Consider the following 18,217-nt stretch of genomic DNA (forward strand, 5'->3'; position numbering starts at 1 on the left):
AATGCTGCTGCCCAGATTCTGACTAGACCCAGAAAATTACAGAATCACCAGACGTATATCACACCAATCCTTGAGTCTTTATGCTGGCTTCCAGATACATTAAGGATTGATTCTAAAGTATTATAACTGGTTTATAAATCACTCAATGGCCTAGAACCTCAATACATTGCAGACATGCTCACTGAATGTAAATAGATCACTCAGATCATTAGGATAAAGTCAGTTAAAAATACTAAGGGTTTACTCAAATGTGCAAAAAATGTGATATTTACAAAATGTGCTATATAAATAAACTTGCCTTGCTTATTTTTCTGTTGCTGCTTCACTTAGAATCTATACTCTATCTTGCAGCTTTAATGGTTCAGTTGCATATCTTGTTTCTATTTCCAGGCTCAGAAAGTGTGATCTAACAGAGAAAAGCTGTTCAGATCTTGCTTCAGTTCTCAGTTCAGACTCCAGCAGTCTAAAGGATCTTGACCTGAGCAACAACAATCTGCATGATTCAGGAGTGAAGCTGCTCTCTGATGGCTTGAAAGAGAACTGTAACCTCGAGAAACTCAGGTAAGTTATAATAAAATAATAGTTTCTGGGGCTTTACTTGCCTCTATATTCAGTCATCAGTTTTAATTTAAGTTTCCTTTTTAATGATTAATCTGGTACATTTGAATTTTACATTTTCAATCCTGTTCTACACTCTCTAACTGTAGTGTAACAGAAGAAGGTTATAAAGCTCTGGCTTCTGCTAGATTAATGGTCTATTGGCCTTTGATTGTCTCCATATTCAGTCATCAGTTTTTCTTTGAAAATTAATTTGTACATTGAAGACAGTTCACAAGCGGCTTGCTTTTTAGGGATTTGTGTTGTTTAGGACACTAAGACACTGTGTAGAATAATTGATTCATCAATTGATTGTTTCATTTGTTTTTATTTTCTAGATTTTCATACTGCGGTATCACTAAAGAAGGTTATAAAGCTCTGGCTTCAGCTCTGGGATCAAACAATTCACACCTGATAGAGCTGGATCTCACAGGAAATGATCCTGGACATTCAGGAGTGAAAGTGCTCAATGATTTACTACAGGATGGACAGTGTAAATTACAGACCATAAGGTGATAAAATCATGTTGAAATACATGCATATTTTAAAATAAGCAGCAGATGTGATATCAGATGAATAAAAACTAGGGAAATGTGGTCACATAGACCGATGTACAATTTTAATTTTAATTTTAATAACAAGAAGATAAATGTACTGCAGTTCAAAATCACTGTCACACACAGCAATTGTGTTTGTCCAACACAAGTTTTCATAGAAAACACATTTAATTACATTATAAATTGTAGATATTTTTTAAATTGCTCTTAGAATAACGAAACTCCAAAAAGGCTATGCTCTCAAAACACTTTGTTTAGCATATTATCCACAGAACTACTAAAACTACTTTTTTTTTTACTTTGCATTTTGTTAATTGAAACTAGAGCCATTAGTCTTAACTGCAAAAAGGGAAATAATGTAAGGCTCATTGACCTACAATTTTTATCATCTTCCTCTAGGTTTCTGAAATGTCCTGGTGCACAGAAAGCGTGTGAGTATCTCACTAATGTTCTTGGTAAAAGCCCGTTATTACTAAAAGATCTGGATCTGAGTGGAGATATATTAGGAGCCCTGGAAGGGGAGAATCTCTCTGCGCTTTTGATGGACTCTCATAGCAAAGTGGAGAAAATTAAGTAAGTAAATATGATTTTATGCATCATAACTTTTTATTATTATTATTATTATGAACGCCTGTTAGTCACGTGTGAGGAAATATGAAGACCTGTTGAACTAATGTCTGTTGAATATATGCTAAATAAAAAAATAATGCTGTTTTTGTGTTTAGTGTGAATAATTGTGAGCTGACAGAGAAAAGCTGTTCAGTTCTAGCTACTGTTCTCTCCTCCAAAACCATCCTGCATGAATTGAACCTGAACAACAGCTGTCTGCTGGATTTTGGAGTCAACAAGATCAGTGAGGGACTGAAGAATTCTATGTGTGAGCTGAAGATACTGAAGTGAGTACATTTCACCATTGAATTCAAATTTATTTGTATAGCTCATTTCAAATCAAACATTTAATTCCATATCTGTTTGTCCTGTTGTGGGAAGTAGAGTAAATGTGTGCAAGAATGGAACTTCTGTTTACTGTCAGAACACAGAAGTTTAGACCGTGCATCCAGTATAGAGAGATCCAATGATTATAATCTATTATATGTGCTTTTTTAACACAATGTGCTACACTGTTTGCCTCCAGTGTAGACAGATTTGAACCTGCTAGTTCACACCAATGCACCTAGAATAGAAGGTATATAATTTATATAACAACCATTGTACTGGCTTGTATCCAGCTAAACACTTCACTCAACAAAAAGACTTGATACTAGGAAGTTTTCTTAATGATCACTAACATAACAATAAGTACTTAGCCAATTTTGTTTAAATGCAGGATTGCAGAAATTAGTAAACCCTAGATTTAATTCAACAAAGTGTTATATTCTAGTACTTAATATGTCCTCCATAATTTTAAATACACTGCTCTGACCCTTCTTAGCACTGAGTGTTCAACTTCATGACAAATTTTCACATCTGCCCTGTTTAACTCCTGGAGGACGACCTCCTTAAATGCCCTGCTCTTTAATGGGGAGTTTTGCTCAGCTCGTCTCTACAGAATCCCTCACAGGTTCTTAAGAGTGTTAAGACTGCATGAAATACATGTCCACTGTAGGATTTTCACCTTGGGAGAATTAATATCTTCATTGTCAAGTTGAAAAAAATGCCCACCGATGCAGAAAATGAGGAGAGTGTATCATCTTTAGTTTCAGTTTCATTTTTTTTTTTTTTTTGTATTACATCACATCTGTCACGTTGAGTAAAGAGGTCTGGGTCCAAATGCAGGGAGTTGACTTTAATATAACAAAACACAAATAAACATAAACCAAACAAAAGGCCAACACGGCACACACAACTTGAATACAAACTAAATAAACAGAACAGGGAACACAGTCTAAGGTCAGGATCTCAGGAACACAGAGCAGACAGACAGTGACAAGAAACAAACCATACGGAAGACAATGCAGCCAGGATGAGTAGTGGGAAATGAGTGTTCTTATAGACCAGATGTGATAGTGAACAGGTGTGCGTGTAATCAGTGATAACAACTAGACAGGAGTGTACAATTAGGGATGTGTGTGCAGGGAAGGGAAAACAGCGACCTCAGGTGGCTGAGGGGAGCCCCACAGCCCAGATCATGACAGTACCCCCTCCCCACGGAACGGCTCCCAGACGTTCCCTAAGTCTGGAGGGAGGAGGCACGGAGGAAGGCAAGTCAGGGGGAGGGATGGCGGGCCAGGCCCGTGTAACGGCGCGTCAGGCCCAATAGCGGACACCGCCGCGTCAGGCACGGAGATAGCGGACGTCGCCGCGTCAGGCACGGAGATAGCGGACGTCGCCGCGTCAGGCACGGAGATAGCGGACGTCGCCGCGTCAGGCACGGAGATAGCGGACGTCGCCGCGTCAGGCACGGAGATAGCGGACGTCGCCGCGTCAGGCACGGAGATAGCGGACGTCGCCGCGTCAGGCACGGAGATAGCGGACGCCGCCGCGTCCGTACCAGAGAGAGCGGTCACCGCCGCGTCCGGAAAAGAGAGAGCGGTCACCGCCGCGTCCGGAACAGAGAGAGCGGTCACCGCCGCGTCCGGAACAGAGAGCGCGGTCACCGCCGCGTCCGGAGCAGAGAGAGCGGTCACAGCCGCGTCAGGAGCAGAGAGAGCGGTCACCGCCGCGTCAGGAGCAGAGAGAGCGGTCACCGCCGCGTCAGGAGCAGAGAGAGCGGTCACCGCCGCGTCAGGAGCAGAGAGAGCGGTCACCGCCGCGTCCGGAACAGAGAGAGCGGTCACCGCCGCGTCCGGAGCAGAGAGAGCGGTCACCGCCGCGTCAGGAGCAGAGAGAGCGGTCACCGCCGCGTCAGGAGCAGAGAGAGCGGTCACCGCCGCGTCCGGAACAGAGAGAGCGGTCACCGCCGCGTCAGGAGCAGAGAGAGCGGTCACCGCCGCGTCCGGAACAGAGAGAGCGGTCACCGCCGCGTCCGGAGCAGAGAGAGCGGTCACCGCCGCGTCCGGAACAGAGAGAGCGGTCACCGCGGCGTCCGGAGCAGAGAGAGCGGTCACCGCCGCGTCAGGAGCAGAGAGAGCGGTCACCGCCGCGTCAGGAGCAGAGAGAGCAGTCACCGCGGCGTCCGGAGCAGAGAGAGCGGTCACCGCCGCGTCAGGAGCAGAGAGAGCGGTCACCGCCGCGTCAGGAGCAGAGAGAGCGGTCACCGCCGCATCAGGAACAGAGAGAGCGGTCACCGCCGCGTCAGGAACAGAGAGAGCGGTCACCGCCGCGTCCGGAACAGAGAGAGCGGTCACCGCCGCATCAGGAACAGATTGAGCGGACGCCCTCTCCCGAAAAAAGGCCTCCGCCCTGGCCCTATAGTAGGGGCGCTTCCGCTCCGCCTCAGCGTTAATGGCCTCCATCGCCGCCAAACAGGCGTAGATGGTCTCAAAGCGGGTGGCCGACGCCGCCTCCGCCTCCTCAGAAAAAAAATTACTCCCCGCTGGACCCATCTGTGCTGGCTGCATTCTGTCACGTTCAAACAAGGAGGTCAACACGGCACACACAACTTGAATACAAACTAAATAAACAGAACAGGGAACACAGTCTAAGGTCAGGATCTCAGGAACACAGAGCAGACAGACAGTGACAAGAAACAAACCATACGGAAGACAATGCAGCCAGGATGAGTAGTGGGAAATGAGTGTTCTTATAGACCAGATGTGATAGTGAACAGGTGTGCGTGTAATCAGTGATAACAACTAGACAGGAGTGTACAATTAGGGATGTGTGTGCAGGGAAGGGAAAACAGCGACCTCAGGTGGCTGAGGGGAGCCCCACAGCCCAGATCATGACAACAAAGTGGTGTGTGAATTCATGACATCATGGATAAAGCACAACTCCCTCACACATTTAGCACTAATACATCCAAATGTAAGAGCTTTACTACCACTGAACATCACTGTGGGAACCAGGCACTGTTCTCACTGTACTCCTCCTCTACCAACACCATAACATTTTGAAAGCTGTTAGATCAAAAATGATTGACATGGTCTTTTGAGAACAGAGTACAGATTCCCAGAAGTCTATATTTTGTAGATATGGGCCTCGGAAAAGCTAAATTAGTTTTTTGTGCTCTGGCTAAGGTAGTTATGGTGTAAATAAACAACCATGCATGTTACTTTTGCAGGCTACATTAAAGAAGTGACACTCTTTTTATAGCTTTTGTCGACTCTGAGACATTTTCTTGGTGTTTCTCCTGCTCTCTTTTTTTTCTACCAAAATTCACTCATCACTAAATGAAAGCTTAAAGTGAAGACCTAATTATTTCAGGTGCCTTTTCATAAGTTCATTGTTTTTAAATTTCTACTTTACTTTTGCTATATTTTCACACTTAAAACAATAATTTGGTATTTATTTTGTACCATTGTCCACTTTAATGAGCTCTGCTTACCCCACACCTCTCTTCCTTGGAAGAGGACAGATGATTTGCAAATTATCATAAGAAATATTAAGTGTGGACTTACTTTATCTGGAGGTGCAGCTGGATCACGAAAGTGCTTATGATTTGTGGGGATTTAAAAAAAACATTGGGTGGATTATCTGATATCCCCTTTAAGGATTAATCTTTTATGGGTCTTTTCTTAAATACATTTTCATTCCTGTTTTAGACTCTCTAACTGTAGCATAACAGAAGAAGGTTATAAAGCTCTGGCTTCAGCTCTGAGATCAAACCCTTCACATCTGTTAGAGCTGGATCTCACAGGAAATGATCCTGGACAATCAGGAGTAAAAGAGCTCAATGATTTACTGCAGGATCCAAACTGTCAACTGAAGATATTGAGGTGAGACATGATGAAATAATACAACATAAATGATATGAAGGTGAATAATTTATGTAATATTATTTCAGTAAAACAACAAGCTGCACAAAAAGCTAAACAAAAATCAGCACCAACTGCTGTTTTTCTTTATCTCCATTGCAAAGATTTATTTAAGAACTGAGTTCAATTCTGCATCATCTTCTCTTCTGCAGGTTTTTGGGTCCTGCTGCAGATAAAGCTTGTCAGTATGTGACTGGGATTGTGGGTATAAACCCTTTACTCCTGAGAAATCTGAATCTGCATAAACGTAAACTAGGAGACAAACGAGTGAATCAGATTGCTGCTTTACTACAGGATAAACACTGTAAACTTGAAACGTTGACGTGAGTATTTCACAAAATGTTCATATTTATACTTGCATTGCTGCATTGAAGTATCTTTAATATATAACGTTTATATTGTACATTAAATAAGTGGTTACATCAACATTTTAACGTGTTAATTTAGTAGACACTTTTATCCAGAGCAGCTTACAAATGACAACAATACAAGCAGAAGCAACTAAGACTGTTGTTGTTCATTAAAGAAGGATTTCAGATTATACACAGTTGTCTGTCTCTACAGGCTGAATAATAACAGGATCACCGCAGAAGGTTGTGCTGCTCTGATTTCAGCAGTTAATTCAAATCCTTCAAACCTGAAAGAGCTGGATCTGAGTGGGAATAAACTAGGAAACTCAGGAATCTGTCTGCTGTTGAAAAACCCTCAGTGCAGATTGGAGAAACTGAGGCATGTGTCTTTATTTACATTTCTACATAATATACACTTGTAAATGCCAATTTGATTAGATTGGCTGTCATGACATACTTTTTGTTTGACTACTTTGCTTATCCTTAAAAATGCTATGAAAAATAAACATTTTAATGTTATCATTAAGGCATTTATTGTGTAGGATTCACTTTATATTAACTGTACCACTATGTACATTTAAATTAATAATTTGATATTGTGTACATATGCATTTATTGTATACAAATACCTTCCTGTAATTACATCTGTAATTAATTTATGCAGTTACAGCTGTAATTACGCTGCTGACCCAGCCTTTACCCCTTAAACCTAAAGATATCACCAAATATGCCCCTAACCTTACGTGTATCCCACCTCAATAGCAGCAAAAGTGTTTTCCAATTCAGGACACAATAGGTACACTGTACCAAACCATTTATGAAGTACATATTATATAGATACATCTACTATACAGTGGGACCATTGCTTATTTGGGGGGTGAGATTTTTCAATATTAATGTAAAATATTTATGTTTCCTGCTTCCATGGCCTTTTTATTATTAGGTTTTAATATTTAAATAATGTAATTGCATTTCACACACACACACACACACACACACACACACGCACACGCACACGCACACGCACACGCACACACACACACACACACACACACACACACGCACACACATACACACACATACAGTATATATCAGTTTGGTTTATTTGGCACAAAACATACAGTACTTAACTTTTTTGTTTTGTTTCCATATTACAGACTTTCAAACTGCGGTATTACTGAAGAAGGTTATGAAGCTCTGGCTTCAGCTCTGAAAGCAAACCCTTCACACCTGTTAGAGTTGGATCTCGCAGGAAATGATCCTGGACAATCAGGAGTAAAGGAGCTCAGTGATGTACTACTGGATGGATGCTGTACATTAAAGACCATCAGGTGATAAATGTTTTCATACATTTTATAATACGCCATCAACGTGTTTTTAGCTGTGTGAAACTAGGTAGAGGGCTGAAATGTGCAATTGTGGAACTGAATTACACTGATTTTACTGAAGTGTAATTGAAATAAATTCTACTGCCTAAAATATGCTCAAAAACTCTTGAAATTTGGCAATGTTGGAATCTGCAGCCAGATTATCCTACAGCTTTTCCTGTGACTTTCATGGAAAGGATAAAAAATGCCGGTGTTGACTGGCAACACCAAAAAAGCACTTGTGGGGAAAGGGTTAATATCATTAGTTTCTCATGAAAGCAGCAAAATATCTGTAATATAGTCACTCTGGTTAATTTTACTAGGTAGCAGCGAAATTTTGTAAAATGAATGAAGTATTGACATTAACCACCAAGAGCAGAGAATCATCAGTTGTCGTATCTGGCCTGAAATCGCATATTGGTCAACTCATATACTGGACCCATAAGCAAGATGGGAGCTGTAAGAATTGTGACATGATTATCTAATTCTATTATCTATTGTCTGCTTGCTTTAGGTTTTTGAAAAGTACTGCTGCCCAGGAAGCATGTGATCATCTTACTGAAGTTATGGGTCAAAGTCCATTATTACTGAAAGAACTGGATCTGAGTGAAAATAAATTAGGAGAACTGGACTGGGAGAAGCTCTCTGCTCTTTTGATGGACTCTCATAGCAAAGTGGAGACAATTATGTGAGTTAACATGATTTTTACAGTACATTATTACTTCTCTGATTACTCATTATAAAGGACTGTCAATCAAATGTTTGAGCAGACATGATGATTTGATGTGTGTTAAATATGTGTTGAATAGTAAATAATGCTGTGTTTGTGTGTGTGTTCAGACTGAATAATTGTGAGCTGACAGAGAAAAGCTGTTCAGTTTTAGCTACTGTTATCTCCTCCAAAACCATCCTGCAAGAGGTGAACCTGAACAACAGCCGTCTGCTGGATTCAGGAGTCAAAGAGTTCTGTGAGGGACTGAAGAATCCTATGTGTGAGCTGAAGAGACTGAAGTGAGTACAGTTACTTTGAAATAGTAATCAAATTACTGACTACTGATTACTCCTTTCAAAAGTAACTTGGTCACTTTACTGATTACTTTATTTTAAAAGTAACTAAGTTAGATTACAAGTTACTTTATTAGTTACTTTCAGCAGCTGCCAATAACCCCCCCCCCCACCAACATAAAAACAACAACCGGTTTTGCCAATTTACTTTATTGTTGGTGCATTTTAACAGTAATGTCAAGTTGAACTTAAAAACTATTTCCTGACAGAAATACATGTTTGTATAAAAATATAACATACAGGGTGCAATTTATGAAAAAAAAACAGAGGGGGGATGCTTTTGAAAACTTTTTTTTTTCTCTCCATAGACAGAGGTTGACCAAACTGTTAGTGTAATCTGTTAACAACGCGCATTATACCGTCTTTTTAGGCAGGAACCAGATAATGCGTGTCAGGTCATGAATTGTTTTTAACGTTTTACGACAGAAGCTGTTTTATGTGATCACAATTTAATAAAACATTGTAAGTTAGGCCTATTAATAGTAATGAATAATAAAAGTAATGATTCAAAACAACGAATACATTTTATAGTGAAGGTGAGCAAAGTATCAACGGAGCTTTTTGGAAACTCCGGATCAGTAAACCTCTGCGTCACAAAAAGATTCACTTCAAATTCAAAGCGCTCCAAACGGATCGCGAATCATTTGATTCAGACTTTAAAGCGTGTCTCTGGAATAACTTGATTTAGATCGGCACATCGGAGCGGCTTCGCGGGCCGTTTTATCCCCACCGTGGATAAAATTAATTCAGCAGAAGCAGGGATGCATAGACCAGAGAGGGGGAAATCCCCCCCGGCAAATCGAATACTACTTAGTGTTTTTTAAAGCTACATAACGTCTAGGTTACGTAGGTAACCCTCGTTCCCTGAAGGAGGGAACGGAGACGTTACATGGGAATTCGCTTAGAATCCAATCATATCTGAGCCTTATACAAAAGGCCAATGAAAATTGGCGAGTGGCATTTGCATGATGCGCCACGCCCCGTACATACGGGTATAAATAGCGACGTCATGCGCCAGTCAGACAGGTTCTTCGCTGAAGAGCCGGGTTGAGCCGGCGTCAGCGCGACGACAGGGACATGGCAGGGGATGTAACGTCTCCGTTCCCTCCTTCAGGGAACGAGGGTTACCTACGTAACCTAGACGTTCCCCTTCAGTCGAATCACTTCGACGTTACATGGGAACTGACCCTATGGAACAAGCCACGTCCCTGCGCCGCGTTACGCAACGACCACGTGCCGGCAGGCGGACGTGTCAACAGGCGGACGTTAACGTAACCTTCCCAACGCCCTGGGGCCCGAGAAGGGGGGTCCCCAGGGATGCCAGAAACTGAAGCAGGGGTTGGGGGGGCGGAGACATGAATTCTGTCCATGTGAAAATAAGAAATTCAATATATCCATAAGGGGTTTTAGGGATATACGAGGGAAACAGAGGCCTTCTGGTTGACCCTTGGAAAAATATAGAGAAAAAAGCCACAACCTGCGGGGCGAAGGAGACCCGGCAGGAGCACAGTCAAGAACTACTCCGCGTCTAGCCCGGACTGTGGGGCATGGAGGACCCAGGTTCGCCGGAGGGAACAACTGGGAGATAGCGCACGGATCCACGTGGGAATGGCGCAGCAAGCCGACACTAGCCGTCCTCCCGGTCACCTGTCAGAACTCGGGAGGAGACGGCCTCTAAGCGAAGGTTGTAAAACCTGGCAAAGGTATTCGGTGTCGCCCAGCCGGCAGCTCTGCAGATGTCCGCTAATGAGGCGCCATGTGCCAATGCGTAGGAAGATGCAACACTCCGTGTGGAGTGGGCATGCAAGCCTAAGGGGCAAGGCTCTCCCTGATATAAGTAAGACAGGGAGATGGCTTCTACCACCCAATGTGCCAACCTCTGTTTGGAGACAGCATTCCCTTTCTGCTGACCTCCGAAGCAGACAAAGAGCTGCTCAGTGCGTCTGAAGTGCCGAGTGCGGTCTACGTAAGTGCGCAGAGCACGGACTGGGCACAGGGACGCAATAGCTGGGTCTGCCTCCTCCAGGGGCAGAGCTTGCAGGCTCACCACCTGATCACGGAAAGGCGTGGTGGGAACCTTGGGCACATAGCCGGGCCGGGGTCTCAGGATGACGTGAGAATCGCCGGGCCCGAACTCCAGGCACGCTTCGTCGACAGAGAAAGCTTGCAGATCCCCCACCCTCTTGATGGAGGCCAACGCAGTCAGGAGCGCTGTCTTTAATGACAGAAACTTAAGCTCAACTGAGGCGAGGGGCTCGAAGGGAGGTCCCCGCAGGCCCTGGAGGGCGACGGAGAGGTCCCAAGAGGGTACGAGGCGCGGTCTGGGAGGATTGATCCTCCTAGCGCCTCTGAGGAATCTCACGACCAGAGGGTGCTTACCTAGGGATGATCCATCCACTGCATCGTGATGTGCGGCAATAGCGGCAACATACACTTTGAGAGTCGAAGGGGACAGCCTGCGCTCCAACTTCTCTTGCAGGAAGGAAAGCACTACTGCAATCGTGCATCTCTGTGGGTCCTGTTCTCGTGAGGAACACCAGTCGACGAATAGACCCCACCTCAGTGCGTACGCCTGCCTTGTAGAGGGGGCTCGGGACTGAGTGATGGTTTCTACCACGGCCTGTGGAAGGCCGGCGAGGTCTGAAGCGTCCCGTCCAGGAGCCAGACGTGCAAGTTCCATAGATCGGGACGTGGGTGCCAGATAGTGCCCATCCCCTGAGAAAGAAGGTCCTTCCTCAAGGGGATTTTCCAGGGAGGGGCTGCCGCGAGGGAAATGAGTTCTGGGAACCAGGTCCTGGCAGGCCAGTATGGGGCGACCAGGAGAACCTGCTCCTCGTCCTCCCTGATCTTGCACAGGGTCTGTGCAAGGAGGCTCACTGGGGGAAAGGCGTACTTGGGCCCCGGAGGCCAGCTGTGGGCCAGAGCGTCCCTGCCGAGGGATACCTCGTTGAGGGAGAAGAACTGCTGGCAGTGGGAGGATTCGGGGGAGGCAAACAGATCTATCTGGGCCTCCCCGAAATGCCTCCAAATCAGCTGGACTGTCTCGGGGTGGAGTCGCCATTCTCCAGGGAGGGTGGACTGCCGTGAGAGCTGATCGGCTGCACGGTTGAGTTCCCCCGGAATGTGAATGGCTCGTAGCGATTTCAGCCACGTTTGACTCCAGAGGAGCAGACGGCGGGTGAGTTGTGACATGCGACGAGAGCGGAGGCCGCCCTGGCGGTTGATATAAGCCACAGTCGCAGTGCTGTCGGTACGCACAAGTACGTGCTTCTGACGCAACGTCGGTCGGAAGCGAGGAAGGGCCAGAAGCACAGCCAGCAACTCGAGGCAATTGATGTGCCACTGCAGTCGAGGTCCTGTCCAGGAGCCCGAAGCTGCTTGCCCGTTGCACACAGCACCCCAACCCGTGGTGGAGGCATCCGTGTAAACCACGATGTGCCTGGACACCTGCCCCAGGGGTACTCCGGCCTGGAGAAAGGCAGGTTCTGACCACGGGCTGAAAAGGCGGCGACACTGCGGGGAAACGCCAATCCGGAGTGTGCCACGGTGCCATGCCCGTCTCGGGACTCGGTCGTGTAGCCAGTGCTGAAGCGGTCTCATATGAAGCAAGCCCAGCGGCGTGACCGCGGCCGCAGCTGCCATATGCCCCAGGAGCCTCTGAAAAGTTTTTAGAGGAACCGCTGTCTTGTGCCTGAATAAATCTAGACATCTCAGCACCGACTGAGCGCGCTCGTTGGTGAGACGGGCTGTCATGGAGACCGAGTCCAGCTCCACACCGAGAAAAGAGATCCTCTGCACTGGGGAGAGTTTGCTCTTTTCTCGGTTGACCTGAAGGCCCAGGCGGCTGAGGTGCTGAAGCACCAGGTCCCTCTGGTCGCATAGTACCTCTCGAGAGTGGGCTATCAGAAGCCAGTCGTCGAGATAGTTGAGGATGCGGAAACCTGACAGCCAAAGAGGGGCCAGGGCCGCTTCCGCAACCTTGGTGAAAACGCGAGGAGAGAGGGACAGGCCGAATGGGAGAACTTTGTACTGGTATGCTCGACCCTCGAACGCAAACCGAAGAAAGGGCCTGTGGCGAGGAAGAATCGAGACATGGAAGTACGCGTCCTTCAGGTCTATGGCTGCAAACCAATCCTGGGGACGAATGCATGAGAGCATGCGCTTCGTCGTAAGCATCTTGAACGGCAGCCTGAGAAGGGACCGATTCAGGATGGGTCTTAACCCACCACTCTTTTTGGGCACGATGAAGTAGGGACTGTAAAACCCTGACCTCATCTCGGCTGGAGGGACAAGCTCGATCGCATCCTTCGCCAGTAGGACTGCGACCTCTGCACGCAGGACAGCGGCGTGGGTGTCTGAGTGGACACGGGTGTGAAGGACACCTCTGTACCTGGGCGGAGCTTTGGCGAACTGAATCGCATAGCCGAGACGTACCGTCCGTATCAACCACCGCGAGGGGCTGGGAAGCTGAAGCCAGGCTCCCAAGCGCCTCGACAGGGGTGTCAAGGGAACGTTGACCGACGTGACCGTGGTGGGGCAGCCTGAGGGGGGAACAGGGAGGGGAGACAAGCTGCTCTGAGCAGGGCCTACCTTCTTCCCAGGTTCCCGCGCTGGCGACAGACAGCTCCGTATCCGGCTCCGAGAGGGCATCCTGGTGCCGCCCGGAACGGGAACACGGGGCCGAGGCCCCGGAGGTGAAGGAAATTGCTCTTTTATTGAAGTTGTGGGTACCGCCGACCCGTGGGCCGGCGGCAGCGTTAAAGTGCACAACAACCCCCGGCCCTCCAGCGGGAGCGGGGACGTAGATGTTCTCGTCCCCTGAAGAACAAACTTCTCCACCTCCGGGTTGCCCGCGTCAGGGACGTTTCGCGGCTCTTTTGCGGGTGTTCTTTGCAGGTCCCTGAGAGGCGGGCGGCGCCGCGCCCCCGCGGCCGGCTCGACGTCGGGCCGTCTCCTTCTTGGGTTCAGCAGGCGACGGAGCAGGTTTGGTGGGGGCCGCGGGGGGGCGCCCTCGGCGACGAGCGGGGGGAAGCTGAGCCACCGGCGGCGGGATTGGTTTGGACTCGCGGCGGGGCAGGATGTGTTGGATGGCCTCCCTCTGCTTCTGGACTGCCGAGAACTGCTGGGCAAAGTCCTCGACAGTGTCGCCGAATAGGCCACTCTGGGAGATAGGAGCGTCAAGAAAGCGAGCCTTGTCGACGTCTGCCATCTGGGCCAGAGTGAGCCATAGGTGTCGCTCCTGGACCACGGCTGTGGACATCACCTGACCAAGGGAACGCGCCGTGACCTTCGTCGCCCGTAGAGCGAAGTCGGTGGCGGCGCGGAGTTCTTCCATAACCCCCTGGTCGGGACCACCCTCGTGCAGCTGTTTCAGGGCCTGGGCCTGATATACTTGGAGGATCGCCATAGCATGCAGGGCGGTAGCGGCCTGTCCAGCGGCGTGGTAAACGCGGCCCGCAAGGGCGGACGAGCGCTCGCACGCCCTGGACGGGAGATGCGGACGATCCCTCCAGGTGGCAGCGCCGCGTGGGCACAAGTGCACCGCCACAGCGCGCTCGACCCGGGGAATCGCTGCATACCCCCTGGCCGCCCCGCCATCGAGGGTGGTGAGGGGAGAGGAGCTGGGGCGGGGCCGTGATGAGAAGGGGGCCCGCCAGGATCTCGTCAGCTCCTCGTGCACCTCCGGGAAGAATGGGACCGAGGGGGGGCGAGGTGGAGCCGCGGGGGCCCTCCCCAGGAACCAATCATCCAGCCTAGAAGGATCGGCCGGGGGCGCCTGGGGCACCTCCAAACCGATCCCCCTGGCGGCCCGGAGGAGCATAGTCGATAGCTCAACGTCCACCTCAGACGGAGCGGCCACCTCTGGAGGGGGCTGCGCCGCCGAAGCGTCCGCCTCGCCAACCCGACTCTCCCTCTGATGCTGCGGTCGACATCTCATCCTCCGCAGGAGCACCGAAGGAGACGCTCAGCCCGCTGGGCGGGGAAGCGTACTGCTCCGGGAACTCGACGGGACCACGCTGTGTGACAGAAGACCGCAGGGCTTTCTGGGCCGGCGGTGCGTTCTGCACGGTGACTGTTAAGTCCCCCCCGCGTCTCGCCGCGGTGGCCGAAAAGCATTGACGGCTTAACGACGGACCGCGAGAGGAAGACGGGGGGAGCCGCCTCGCGAACGAGCGGCGGGACTTCAGTGTGTTCATGGTCATGCATTCGCAATGAATGCATTCACCATCCATGAACGCTGCCTCAGGGTGCTCACTCCCCAAACACGTGAGGCAGTGATCATGTCCGTCCGCAGGAGGGAGGAAACTACCGCATCCTGAAGCGCACGGCCGAAAAGCCATTCTGAAAAGAACGTCTTTTTCAGCCGTGAGAAATTGCTCTTTTAGCTCCCGGTCTGCCCAGGGAAAAAGCCGCGGGGCGGCTGTGCACTCAACGGGACTTTCTCGCTGGAATGCAGTGCGGCTGTAATGGCCGTGAAAACGGCAGCCCGCAGGAGATCGCTGACGGCTGCCAAACAGAAAGCTCTTTTAGTCTCGGCAGCACGTCAGGAGAGAGAGCAGGAACTCTTTTTAGGAAGAACTCTTTTTTGTTTTGCTGTAGAAGTCTCGCAGGGAGAAATAGCAGGCTCAACATCAGACGGATCTGAAGCGAAGAAGCTGTCTGACTGGCGCATGACGTCGCTATTTATACCCGTATGTACGGGGCGTGGCGCATCATGCAAATGCCACTCACCAATTTTCATTGGCCTTTTGTATAAGGCTCAGATATGATTGGATTCTAAGCGAATTCCCATGTAACGTCGAAGTGATTCGACTGAAGGGGAACACTTTGTTGCAAGCACAGAGTGTACAACGAACCTTAATATTATCATCTTTGACTGATACAAACTCAAAATAGTGACACTATTTCCAGCTAGAAAACGCATATCTCTCTCCTCCCTCCATTGTTGTTCGTTTGTCGCTAGCCACGGGGCTTGGTAGATGAGTTGTCCTGAAAATATGACCTGTCGCATACGTGACGTCACTCCCCGATACGCAAGAAGATACCAAATAGGTTTTGCTTTAAAAAAAATAAGAAATAGTAACGCACAGTGGCTTGGACAAGTAACTTTAATTTGATTACTGGTATGGAAATAGTAACGCGTTAGATTAGTCGTTACTACTAAGTAACGCGTTACCGGCATCACTTCTTAACACTACCTTTTTCTAGGTTAAGGATGACATTTAGAAACACTCAAACCACAATTCTATGCAACAATTCCTTCTTAAGGCATCTTTTCTTCCTCATCAAACTGAGAAGAGACAGAGCCCCAGGCCCCATCATGTACACCTTCTACAAAGCCACTATCGAGAACATTCTAAATGCAAAAATCTTAGACTGCTTGGTGGACATCTCGGCATGGCCGAAAGAACATCACCCTGCTTAATTTGACTCAGATCCTTGTCTTTCCTGCCACACCAACTCTACAGCATGACTTTACCATCCAGTTGGGTTAATCAACAATTACCCCATCAAATCCGTTCCAAAATCTTGGTGTAATCTTTAAAGACCAGCTGACTTTCAACGACCACAATGCAAAAAAAAAAGTGTTCAAACTTGCAGGTTTGCATTGCACAACATCAGAAAGATTAGGCCCTACCAAACAAAGCCTGCTGAACAACTTCTTGTACAGGCCCTTGTCATTTCTAGTCTGGACTACTGCGATGCTCTTGCACAGTCAAACCTTTACAAATCAATCAGAATGCAACAGAAGGACTGGTCTTCAATGAGCTCAAAAAAGCCCACGTCACACCTCTCTTTATCTCCCTGCAATTGCTGCCGTTTGCGGCTCGCATCAAGTTCAAGAAGAAAACTAATTTCTTTTGTCACTATTTGACTTCTTATTTAAAAACATAATAATAATTTCTTTGTTCTTTAATCTTTCCCTGTCTAGTTTGTACATATTTAAACTATGCTTACAACTTGGTATTACAAGCATTTCCTGTGTCTGTTTGCCTCTTTAAGATGAAACACTTGAGGTATTCCTTCAAAAGCATCTGCTAAATGAGTAAATGTAAATACACGTGTGTGACATTTTGAGCAGCATTATTAATTGCAATGTTAATTATTAACTGTAAATGTTAATTGTAATTCGTGGATTTATTTTCTGTAGACTTTCAAACTGCAGCATTACTGAACGAGGTTATGAAGCTCTGGCTTCAGCTCTGACATCAAACTCTTCACACCTGATAGAGCTGGATCTCACAGGAAATGATCCTGGAAAATCAGGAGTGAAGCAGCTCAATGATTTACTACAGGATCCAAACTGTCAACTGAAGACACTGAGGTGAGTGTAATAGTTTTGACAAATTGGACCACCAAACTGTCTTTTATCTGTCTGTGCTATTTAGACACAAATAGATCAGCATATTTATCAATATCTTGTGAAAAAAAAAAAAAAAAAAAAATACATGGGTTAAAATGTAATGATGAGCATTTATACAAATACAGCATAAATTATCTTCATTATTGTAGAAGGCAGCTCTGCAATGTACAGTTGTGAAATGTCAGTGTAATTTCTCCTTTTCCAGGTTGTTACAGAATACTTCTGCAGTTGAAGCTTGTCAGTATGTGACTGGAGTTGTGGGCAAAAACCCTTTACTCCAAAGAAAGCTGAATCTGAGTGAACATAAACTAGGAGACACACAAGTGAATCAGATCTCTGCTCTACTACAGGATAAACACTGTAAACTCAACACACTGATGTGAATATTTATTTATTTTTTATTTATCACTGCACAAGTCATCTTACAGGGGCCAAAACACAACAATTCTCAATGGCCACTAAATATAAACAACATGCACTGTGTTTGTAAATTCTTCTTCTCATGTTCATCATTTTAGACTGCGTGATTGTGGTATAACAGAAAAAAGCTGTTCAGCTCTCGCTACAGTCCTGAGATCAAACCCCAGTCTGAAAGTGCTTAACATGAGCAACAATAATTTGCAGGATTCAGGAGTGAAGAAACTCCAGCATGGACTAGGAAATACAAACTGCACACTGAAGATACTCAGGTGAGTTTAATAACCCATTGTTTAAATGCAGATATATATATTTTTAATTTGTTTTGTTATTTATTTTTATTTTGAAATCTGTTTTTCATAATACAAATTGTTTTATTTATATTAAGAATTAATTTTGATTATTATAAACCCCTTTTTCTTTAGACTTTCGGACTGCAGTATCACTGAAGAAGGTTATAAAGCTCTGGCTTCAGCTCTGAGATCAAACCCTTCACACCTGTTAGAGCTGGATCTCACAGGAAATGAACCTGGACAATCAGGAGTGAAGGAGCTCGATGATTTACTACAGAATCCAAACTGTCAACTGAAGACACTGAGGTGAGACATGATGAAATAATACAAAATAATAATACAAATATATA

The 18,217-nt window shown here is 46.7% G+C and overlaps 1 protein-coding gene across 1 annotated transcript in view; it reads left to right on the forward strand.

Moving 5' to 3' along the window:
* Positions 1-18,217, forward strand: part of LOC141338008 (uncharacterized) — a 45,297-nt gene that overhangs the window by 12,937 nt on the left and 14,143 nt on the right. Inside the window, exons 10-21 of the mRNA XM_073843580.1 lie at positions 391-561; positions 936-1,109; positions 1,554-1,727; positions 1,880-2,050; positions 5,798-5,971; positions 6,163-6,333; positions 6,575-6,739; positions 7,518-7,691; positions 8,242-8,415; positions 8,568-8,738; positions 16,945-17,118; positions 18,000-18,173. Coding sequence (XP_073699681.1) covers positions 391-561; positions 936-1,109; positions 1,554-1,727; positions 1,880-2,050; positions 5,798-5,971; positions 6,163-6,333; positions 6,575-6,739; positions 7,518-7,691; positions 8,242-8,415; positions 8,568-8,738; positions 16,945-17,118; positions 18,000-18,173 — 2,067 coding nt within the window. The remainder of the gene's footprint in view (positions 1-390; positions 562-935; positions 1,110-1,553; positions 1,728-1,879; positions 2,051-5,797; positions 5,972-6,162; positions 6,334-6,574; positions 6,740-7,517; positions 7,692-8,241; positions 8,416-8,567; positions 8,739-16,944; positions 17,119-17,999; positions 18,174-18,217) is intronic.

This window comes from Garra rufa, chromosome 7 (genome assembly GCF_049309525.1).
Source record: "Garra rufa chromosome 7, GarRuf1.0, whole genome shotgun sequence".
Taxonomy (NCBI): Eukaryota; Metazoa; Chordata; class Actinopteri; order Cypriniformes; family Cyprinidae; genus Garra; species Garra rufa.